The sequence below is a fragment of the Dermacentor albipictus genome, chromosome 4 (genome assembly GCF_038994185.2).
Source record: "Dermacentor albipictus isolate Rhodes 1998 colony chromosome 4, USDA_Dalb.pri_finalv2, whole genome shotgun sequence".
Lineage (NCBI taxonomy): Eukaryota > Metazoa > Arthropoda > Arachnida > Ixodida > Ixodidae > Dermacentor > Dermacentor albipictus.
In genome coordinates this window covers 137,719,114-137,730,134 of record NC_091824.1, presented here as the reverse complement: position 1 = coordinate 137,730,134, position 11,021 = coordinate 137,719,114, and the positions used below count along the sequence as shown (strand labels likewise).

The 11,021-nt window shown below is 46.2% G+C and overlaps 2 protein-coding genes across 4 annotated transcripts in view; one reads left to right on the top strand and one right to left on the bottom strand.

The window, feature by feature from the left end:
- Positions 1 to 8,932, bottom strand: part of LOC135895792 (acetylcholinesterase-like) — a 65,479-nt gene extending 56,547 nt beyond the window's left edge. The window contains exon 1 of the mRNA XM_065423956.1: positions 8,799 to 8,932. Within this exon, the coding sequence (XP_065280028.1) occupies positions 8,799 to 8,917 (119 nt within the window). The 5' untranslated portion in view covers positions 8,918 to 8,932. The remainder of the gene's footprint in view (positions 1 to 8,798) is intronic.
- The window catches only part of LOC135895793 (acetylcholinesterase-1-like), a 180,128-nt gene that overhangs the window by 101,917 nt on the left and 67,190 nt on the right, over positions 1 to 11,021 (top strand). The gene's annotated exons all lie outside the window — the stretch shown is intronic.

Below are 11,021 nucleotides of genomic sequence, written 5' to 3'. Positions count from 1 at the left end.
ATCTGGCGTCGATACAGTCAGCAGGAAAGCAGCAAACGGGAGCGACGCAATGGGCTTCTTATAATGCGAAGGAAGGCCCTTCGGCAAGCACAATTAATCTTATCTATCCGAAGCACAGACCGCCTCTGTCTTCAGGACTACCGTAAACTTAAAAGCCGAGATTACTTATGTCTCATTGCTCTTTCGCAATTGTATTATGTGCAGAATACTTTATTCTGTCCAACAAAACAAAATAAAGAAAGGAAATGTAACGTTACACAGTGCGTATATTGAGGATTCTGAGTTCTTACCGTCCTACAGAATCATTTTTTTCTGCATATGCGCGGCGGTTTTCCTCAGCCCTCAGCGGGAAGTCTGCGCCCAGACTGACGAGTTCTACGTCACTTCTGCAGTTTGTGTGCCTATCACGTTATCACAGAAAAAAAGGAAATCAGCTCGGCCCTCTCAGTATTACGAGTGGAGCACTTTCCAAACAAATAATTAAAGAAAGAGGTAACACAAAGACAGTCGAAGAAACAACTCTTGTGCATTTAGCAGTAGGGGATCGCTCGAAGGAGCGTTGTTGCGTCATGAAGGGGGTCAAGTTTTCCACAATGACGCAGACATCCAGGGCCCAAGTATGGAGATATCGGATCACAATGGCTTCATTCTTTTCGCCTGGAAAGTGTGGCCTGCATTTTAGTGCGCACAAAGGCAGGTCCGTAGCGGAGACGAAGCTTTATCTCGAGCCAGGCAAGAGAACAGCTGCAACAGGAATATCGCACGGTGGCCGCAACGAGGCGATCCAGCAATATTCGTGCCTGCGCCGCGGCCGCGCGAGCGCTCAAAGGCAGCCGACGGGTCTTTGTGACCTTCCCACGGCTGACGTGTTTCTGAAAGCGCTCAACGCCGTGCTTTCATTGGTTGAGTGTATTCAATTCTGCTAGCCTGCGTAAAAAGGAAAGTACTGTTGTCCTTAATTTTCATAACGTCAGCTGCAGCCTGTTCTTTGTATAATGTGTATACCTCTCCGTTCTGGTCAGCTCGCGTTTAGCCAACATCTAAACGATAAGGGCCAATGCTGTTAGCGTAAAGCTCTGCACGCGCACGCGTGCTCGTGTGCGTGTGTGTGTAAGTTCACACAACTATAAGAGGCAAGGGCTGTTATAATTTCGGGGTCATTCAACGGCAGATAACAGTATAAGTGTTGTCCATATCGCAGCCCCGCAACGACGGCTGCCTCAGAGTGATGGAAACCAATCTCCAATGCCAAGCGTTTACCATAATGCGGGTCGCCGAAAGAATCGATGGCCTTATGGCCGACATACTTTTTTTTATAGAACACCTCAGAGTTCCCAGAGATTTGCGTTTCTTCAATTTAGTCATAATTTAGCTTTCTAAGCCAAATTATGCATTCAATTATCATTTTGTTCCTTACTATAAAGCTCCTCCCACGCAAGGTAGGTAATCAAGTTTTCAATCCTTAACACTTTTCGCACAAGCACGGTGTTCTTCAGGTCAGGTTTTGTAATGTAAACAAGTATAACATAATAACTGTCTTTAACTTATGATCAAGCGACCAAAGGCACTAAATATGTTATATATGGGGAACTTGTGTAACTGTATAACAGTTCATCAAGATCTCTTCGCTCTACGACGGAAGTTGCCTCTAAGCTCAAATGCCACAGCGTTAAATGATAATGCGCGGTGACCTGACGTAATCCACTTGTAGCATTTGATGGAATGACTAGATAAGGCGCGCCAAGGCGCTCGGCGAACGTCATCACGCGGGCACGCAAGTGTCGCTTCATGCTTCGTCGTTATCCGTTAACCTCTGTGACGCTGCTTGCGCACACCTGTATCGATTGCGCCAGGTATACGTTTGGTTTTGCGTACTCATAGACACGTTGCTTGCTACGTCGCTATCGTTGTTGACGCAGTGCCGCTGTGTGCGATGCGGTATGCACTCCTAACCCGGTAGAGAATAAAGAGTTCGAAAGGTTGTGGACGTGACCGAGCCTACAGCGCATCCCTTCTCTCTGCAAGGTTACTTCGTGCCGTAAATACTTAAGTCTATCGACGCCACAGCATGACGTAGAGCACGACGTTAAGGTTCAAAAACCACACGTGTATGATGATGCTCCGAGATAAATTGCGGTTGGACGAGCGGCCCCGCCTTTCGTTTGATCGGATGGCACGCCAGGAGAAAGAAGTCCGAGATAGCCATCGTCATTTTCTTAGAAAACTGACCCCGTGCACCAGGCGAATGCAGAAGCAGAGTTGTGATCGATTGGCTTATTGAGCGATTCTTGCTGGCGCAGCCCGTGTAAGAACGAAGGGCCCTAAGATGTGCTAATGTAAGCGCTGCATTTACCCCGCCTTCATCTCGCAATAGCCTAAACACGCCAGAGCATAGCTCGCTCACAACAGGATCGGCGTACTTATCTGTGCTTCCTTGACCTCGCGTAACATTGCGCGCGTGGGCCATCTCGCTTTTCTTTTAATGCATGATATCGATTCATTTCTTTCTTCCTTTCTTTCTTTCTTTCTTTCTTTCTTTCTTTCTTTCTTTCTTTCTTTCTTTCTTTCTTTCTTTCCTTCTTTCTTTCTTTCTCTCTCTCTGTCCTTCTTTCTCTTTCTCTCTTTCTTCGTATCGCCATTTCGTGGCAGCGCCGGGCTTTCTGTGATTGGAAGATGCTTTTGCTGCTTCCAAGTATATCAAAAGCCATTACCTCCTTTTGGCCTGTAGACACTAATAGTAACAGAATCTACAACTTCGAACGTTTTTACGTCTTTATAATTTCGAGCAGTTTGCGAAGCAAGTGCATCGGCCCGACTCCGACTGTTTAGTACCAAATCCTTCGGTTCAGTTACGTGCCCTGCGCGCAGCCAAGCAATCGTCTACATTCGCACGGATTTTACGTAAGTTTCCCAAACTACACAACGTCACGACAACAACCAATATGAAGGCCTACGTGTTAACAACAAAAAAAAACGATGTGTCCATCACATTTGTTGGAGCCAACAATACGCCCAACGGGAGGTTTTGACTGCAAGAGGCTTAAAGAAATACTGTTAGCGACCACTGGCTCCTGGACCATCAGAGGTGACTTAAACGCGCATCACCAGCTAAGGGGTTGCACCAAGATTGACTCCAGAGGCAGAAGTCTTGTCTCCTTTGCCGCCAACTTTGCCGCGCACGACATACAGCAGCGGCTTGTACTCGGCTTTGGTGTCCCGGCGCTTCGATGCACACCGTGCTCACTCTCTTCCTCTTTCTTCTTTCTATTCTCCTTCTTTCTCTTGCCCCCGTGCAGGGTAGTAAACAGGATTCTTATGTGGTTGACCTGCCTTCCTGTCCTATCCTTGCTTTCTCTCTCTGTTTTTATCTCTCCATGTACTTTCCTTTTTTTTTATTTATTTACCTGAATTTCTTTATTAATTGAAGCGTCTTTGCTCATTCCCACGCCCTTTCTTTTTGGAAAAAATGGATTGTATTCCCTCATACAAGGTATCCTAACGTACTTATCAATAACGATCCATTCTTCACTATTGATTGTTCTTGCCCAATAACCTGATAAGATTATTTTTATGCTCTATCGGGCTGGAATAAAACGCAAGAACACTTGTCATTACTCGAATCCGTTATGTAAAATCTACGCGTCACCTTTACAAAGGCATGCTTTGTGGATTGATCCTCTTCGCCGGGACATCTACCCCGCTAGTGCCTCCACTTGAACAAACGCAGAAAGTCGAAAGCGAGAGATGCTGTGCATTGCAACAGGCGGGAGCCTACGTGAGTTTGCTCGGACTACGTGCGCCCTGAGAACGTGTCATGGCCGCCGAGCCCGATAGCACGCGAAAGAAGTATCGCAAACTTCCGTCATGTTGAAGCCTTGAGCAAAAAATTATTTAAAGTCGTTGTCACGCACATCAAGATGTATTTGAGCACGCTGCGTGAGCTTGCGAACGAGCTTCATCTTTCCGGGATCCAGTTTCACGCCTCAAGAGTTCGTCTTTATACACGTTATCTGAACGCGAAAGGTCAGACAACATAAGCAGGGTCAATTTTTTTTTTCAGGAATTTACAGGTGAAAGCACAAAACTCGGTCGAAGTACGATCGCAAAAGTGCGTGAGTGTCTATCTAAGGTAATGGTGCGGTATAGACGGCAGCGCAGGAGTCAACACACCCGCCCCTACACTGTTGCGGCTTGTTCGTGCCGATATCTACATCATTAATCGTGACCGCCGCTGACGGTCTCTACATCTACCCTGGAGCTCTGCCTTTCAAAGCAGCGCCGACAACTTCTCAAGAAGACTGCTGCGATCAACCGAGCGCGGTTAAGCGCTGCGTCTCCATCGAGTGGGCAGGGGCGCGGGCTGCCGCGTCCGAGCGTGCCTTTGGCATCTACGTTTTTTTTTGTGCACGCAACTCTTTGGTGAAGCGAGCCTTCAGCGATAAAGGAGGCCATCGGCTTTCGGGATAGGTGGCCACAGCATGGCCCTGCGCAGCGGGACAGTGGCGCAATTTGTTTTATGTAACGATAGACAGAATCAATGAGATGAGCTTCGGTGTGGCCTGTGTAACATTTGCTGTACTCGAGGAAACCTGTTGCGGGCAGTCGCAACGTTTAGTGTTACTGACCTGACACTTTTCTCGAATGCTGGTTTCGCGAATTCCGTTAGCAACGCCGAATACCGGGAATCGGAAGGCGACTGACGCCACTTTCCTTTTCGGATGTCCAAATGGCAATTAACGCAAGTCGTATACGCAAGAAAAGTACCTTCTCTTTTCTTTTAAAAGTGCGTTGCAAAATAATTATGAATGTAGTTAAAACGAAAGTGCTTATGACATAGTATTACCCTTACCATAGTCAGTGCAAGAAGAAAAAAGAAAGACAGAACGGGTACAGCCGTCAACCGAATCAATTCACTGGAACAGGCGAAAAGCGTAGAGTTCCATGTTAAACGTGCTAACGGAAAATCTGTGTCTGATGTATGCGTTTGCCTCTAGAATGGCTGTTCAGCCACTGCGGCAATGATGGGCCTGTAGGTGGACCTGATGCCTCGTAGTTTAAACGGTAAAGTGCAGAGTTTTGCACGCTTTCAGGTGTCTCGTGCAATACTTTCTGTGATTGATACTATACCTGTGATACGACCTGTGATTTTTGTGATTAATACAGGATCGAGTGCGTGCGTGCGTGCGTACCCACCCTCTCCTGTAGGTACAATAGCCTAAGCAATTTATGCGATACACGTTGAAAGTGGCCTCTGTAGTTCAAGTTGTCCCTAATTGCGCCTGAAAATTCGTACCAGAAACCGCCGTAAGATATTCCCGCCGCACGTGGTCGCCCAATGAAAACGAATGTTCGCAAGTCAGTAGCAAGGTGCTTCTTGCGTTCTTAGTATGCAGTCAACGCGACACGCCGGCCTACTGTCGCTCCTCTCCGCACTCGCGGAGAGGAGCGACCTGAGAACTGAGCGAAGAAGAAGTCCGGCTGCGCTGGTACATTCGCATTGAACGAGTTGTATTGCGGGTGAAATTTGTCGCTTTCGTCAACCGTGACGAAACTTGCCCTAAGTTGTGTCGTGTATAGCAAGCATTGTCTTCGTCGCCGTGTGGTACCATTAAAACCATAATGTTGTCATATAAGCCCGTATACTAATCTTGTCGTCCAAGCGTGAGTTCCACATCCGGGAAGCCTTCGCAACCGGAAAGCAGGAAATTAGCGAGGTGCTGCTGCATGGTTACCAAATTGCGCAAAGGGCCTTTTCGTCGCATAGTATGTTGGAATACAAATAGCCTCTCTTATCAAATCTCGTCAGTGAGTGTCCATGACGTCAATGCTATATAGTAGCAGATACGCGTGCTGAATTGAAAATTTAAAGCTCCTGCACACGCGCTTATCTAATCACGCTTTCGCTAGAAGCTGCTGGTCGTCGTTACGGAGCGACAAACTGTTAGAGGTTGCAACGTCGCAACCAACTCATCTCTTTGTTTCGACAAACTTTCATCTGAGTGCCTGAAGCTTGCCAGGCTTGGACTGCGGAAATCATTGTAGATGCGCAGATTGTCATCTCATGCGACATGATCAGCAATTTAATTATCTCCGAGAAGGAATGACGTTGGGAACGATCTGCCCACGAACGGTATCCATGCAATGCGCATAGCTGATAGAGATCACGTCGTTAATGTTCTTTTACCAATAACCTCGAAAGCGATCGACACAGTAGATGCCACTACAGTGCAATCGAAAAGCTGTCCTCTCGATTATAGGGGAAATAAATAAGAATATTCAGTAGGGAGCTATATTAGTATAATAGACGCCCGCAATAGCAGACCGGCCAGTCTTACCGGGAAGCGAGGCTCAGAAGACAAGCAAATACAGAAATCTGCTGTCAACACCAACCTGAAGTAACTGCACCAGGAAGTCGTGACGTCACGGAGTTTAACAGCGTCTACCCAAACCTAGGTCATTTTTTACCGACAAAGAATGAACACATTGAAAAACAAAGGTTCGATCTAACATTTTTCTGAACTTTTGCAGATCCCCCCCCCAACTCCCCCCAAAAATGAAAGCCCAAATATATACGAGGAAACACTTTGAAATCAGTGACGCCACGCTGATGTATTGGCGCGCAGATTTGGGCGCGAAATTCGTTAGAAAGACGTGTCGAATTAATTTTCTTTTTATAGTAAAAAGCATTTCTCCGTCAAATTAATGAAAATAGAGCTCTGAAATTATAATTTCCGATTCTAACCTGATTTATTGCCGTTATTTATTGTATATTTAACCTAACTTTGCAAATTCTGCTCGCGATAGCGCTTTCATATCAATATATTCTCTATGTACACTGCAGGACGAAGGCCTCTGCCTGCTATATACAACCACCCCTGTCTTGCGCAAGCTAATTACCATTTGCACCTGCAAATTTCCTCATTTCATCCCCCTATCTAATTTTCTACCGTCCTCGACTGCGCTTCTCTTCCCTTGGCACTCATTCCGAAACTCTATAATGTTCTGCCAGTGAAATGCCCTACGCTTTACATGGCCTGCCCAGCTCTATTTTTCATTTTTTTTTCACTTAGTATCAAATGGAATATCGGCTATCCCCGTTTGCTCTCTGATCCACACTGCTCTAGCTCCTCCTGTCTCTTAACGTTACGCCTAACATTTTTCATTCCATCGCTCTGTTAACCTCCAAGATTCTAGCCCATAGGTCAGCACGGGTAGAACGTAATGATTGTACACTTTTCTTTTCAACGACAGTGGTAAGTTCCCAATCAGGATTTAGCAATGACTGCCGTATGCACTCCAACCCATTTTTATTCTTCTGTAAACTTCCTTCTAGCGATCAGGGTCCCCTATGAGTAATTGACTTAGGTAAACGTGTTCCTTTACAGACTCTGGAGGCTGACTGGCGATCCTAAATTCTTATTCCCTTGCTAGACTATTGAACGTTATCTTTGTCTTCAGCATAATAATCTTAAATCCCACTGTTACACTTTCTCAGTTAAGGTCCTCAATAATTTGTTGTAATTTTCTCCAGTGTTGCAGAACAGGACAATGTCTCTGCAAACCGAAGGTTGCTGAGATATTCGTTGTTGATCCTTACTCCTAAGCATTATGAGTCTAATAGCTTTAATACGAGAATACAACGAATACAATGCTTGAACAGAATTGGAGGGAAGTCACCGCACCTTAATTAATCAAAGTGTCCCCATTTTTAAGACCTGCAGTGTCGCGTAATAAAGCGCTACCGCGGTAACAGATTAAGACTGGAAAAAGAGTGGAGCTCTTGGAGTGTGTCCGTGCAAACAGGCCCTGCAATAACAAGGACCGCGTGACCTTTACTGCGTGGTATCTACAGAACAGACTTAGGTCAGTTTCTGTAATATGCGTTTTCTGTATTTAAAAAAAAAACATCATGCATACGCTCGAAAATATTGACTGTATATGGGGCGAACATGTGCCCAGAAAGTCGAAAGCACACACTGACGACACCGACAGCGGAGGGCACATTCAGCGATTTTCGTATCCAATGCGCCGCTTAATTCGCCCTTACTTATAGCGTGTCCCGGCACAGAACACGTTAAAGAATAGATCTGGGGTTAAATTTCTGAACGTCCTACAAGCACCGTAGGACGTTCATTGCATTGAATATCTACTATTCGGCGGTGGTCCCTATGCAGTCACAATCACCTTCATTATTCCAGAAGAATCTAATAGTGTATTCACAAAGCAATACGTGCGCTAAAGCAGTTCCTGCGAGAAATCGCTGCCAGTATTTATAAGACATGTCATTAGAGAGGCGGCCATCCACTGGCAAAATACTAATTAAAATATTTGGAAATTTAACACCTGACATCCTGACTATTCGTTACCAAAGACCGTAAACGTGGTAAACTGATAATACAGCTAAATAGTACCGGAGATAAAGGGAAACACACTACACGCAGAGCAATGACTCTCACTCTGCCCTATCTGATCCTGCTGTCGGCGTAGAAATGTGCGTAGAAATATGTCATTCTCAATTTTCACCTAGACGAATAAACGGAAGATCTTTCACTCCAATCTTTTCTCTGTGATTTCAATGTAGTCGCAGCCGCCCTGGGCATAGAGGTAGGTCCTGACAGATTTGCCTCGGCTTCACGCACTGGTTGTCTATCGCTGCTTATCACGCATTTAACCTTCCGTTTAACGTCTCGTTCTGCACCTCTTCCTTGGGCATCGCTGCAAGGCTTCACGCGACGTTACCATTAATAAGCAGGCAATAAATGAGTACTGCGATAAGTTCTAGTCTTCTCGTAGCTCACCTTCTCTCGAAGGACGGGGTCACGGGCACGACGTGCAGTAGAAAACACGAGAGAGACGCGGCGCGGGATCGCGTGAGTGACGAGACATGCGGAACCCTTGGCCAATATATACATAACATCGTGGGTGGAGTCGCCAAGCGGTGGTGACACACACGCGCGCCGACCGAGGTCGAAACGAAGCCACCGCGCCGCCCCAGCGACGCCGTGGCGGATTTAATCGGCCCGGTCCGATTCATCGCCCCTCTTCCCCGCCCTCACTCGTCCCTTGCTTCGCTCGGGCTTAGACTCCGTGCTTCCCGTGCGAGGTTCGGGGAAGCATGCCCGGCACGCGCCGAGCACGCGCATCCCTTCGAGTAGACGAGTGAACCCTCTTTTGTCCGTGCGGCGACATGGCGGTTACGCGGCGCGACCTTCGTGGCCGCTCTTCCGTGTCGCCAGAGCCGTGGCGGCAGCGGAGCGAAGAGCAACGCGCTTTTGCCTCGCGACTGGCACGAGCCACCGCACACGAAAGACCGGAAGCTCGAGCAAACTGTGCGCTCGGCGACGAAGGGCTCATCTGAGGCGTTGCGCATGCCCCTCCTTCATTAGGATCAATTTAGACGGTTCATAGATTCTCTGCAGACTGACTCTGCGCCACATTGCCATCTTATATAGACTCGTTCTTCTGGATGCGCCCACTGTTCCCTACTTAGGTGGCGGGAGGGGGTCCTAGCGGCACAGATAAAATACGACTTTTGACGTAATATTTGCTTCATTTGTGCATTCATTTTCTACGTGTCCATGCTATCTTAAATTAGTACCTCTGAATAGGTGTTCTGCTGCTGCTGATGCTGCTTTACGAGGTAGTCGTGGAAGCCTGCCTAACTTTATACTAAAAATCAATGAACTTATACAAAAGCTTTTCATACAGAAGCTTTACAAATAACTGTACAAAAATAGTTACTTACAAAGAATTTTATGCAAAAGTTCTGGCATAGTCTATACTCTACCATAACAACATAGTCATTCAATTTCAGCCGCCTTTCCAACTACTTCTCCGAGTACGAAAGTATTGAGACTGTGTCAATATTGATACAGGCAGAAAAAAAATTTATACAATCTTATGAAACGTAAATGTTACCTGCTCGTAGGCTGTAGAATAGGTTTAGAGCGCAGCCGGGGGATAATGTACCGAGTCGTTAGTCCCATCAGATCCTTGATGTTCTAACAGGTTGAAGTCGAGATACTAAGTTTTTTTTTAATAAAATCAATGGGACACGTGCAAATTCATATTATCGGTAACCGAAGTTCAGACAGCAGTCTTTGTTTACACCTGGGCACTTGAGTTCATGGACTCACTTTATTTATTTTTCTTTTTTGATATTGTACTACACTGTGCAGCTTTATCTCTCTCAGTAAGAGCAGTTTGTGATCAAATAATACCCATAAGCCAACGCGCCCAACTCTCAGTTTGATCAGGCCATTGGTTGGCAGCCCCTGAGAATCTCCTATCGTGTAGAACTGGTTCCTGGTACAAGATACACGGCAAGTAACGAATATGTGCTACAATATGCTGGTAAAAAAACTTGAGACGACCCCTAGCATTTTCATTTGTTGGGCCCTAGGCCCAAGGGTCGGTAAATGCAAGAGCCGCCCTAATCATATGATCGACACTTTCTTTAATATCGTTCGTTCTTAGCGCGTTTTTTTTTCCTTCGTATTTAACTGCAACAGCAGCTAAATGCTTGAGACTACGTTTGCTTTTTCAGTCAGCCCGTTCAGTTACGTGGACGACCACTGTTGTCTCCATCGACGTTATCTTGCTTTTGTTAGGCAGCCTGCTCACCCTCAGCGTCATTAGAGCCGTAGCGCGAACGAAAGTTTGGGTCCACCAATGCCACTACACTGCTCGCGCGGCAGATGATCCAAACCACAGAACACAGGCTTATATGCGTAGGAGGCAACTTGGACCTATACAGTGGTGTCAGTGAGCACATGTTGTTTCTGCGTAATCAAAGAACAAATCGCAAGGTAATACCGGTATAAAGATATAGGCGGCTCAAATGTTTCCCTAAAACACGCAGACCTGCTAATATAACAGCGCAAAATATTCTGTGGTTTCATAATAGAGGTGACACACCTAAGTTGTTGCACCACATCCAGTGTCACGCGAACGCTAGCAAAATTAGCAGATCGGAGATAAGTGGATGCATAGATGCATAGATCGGGATTTTTTTATTGCGA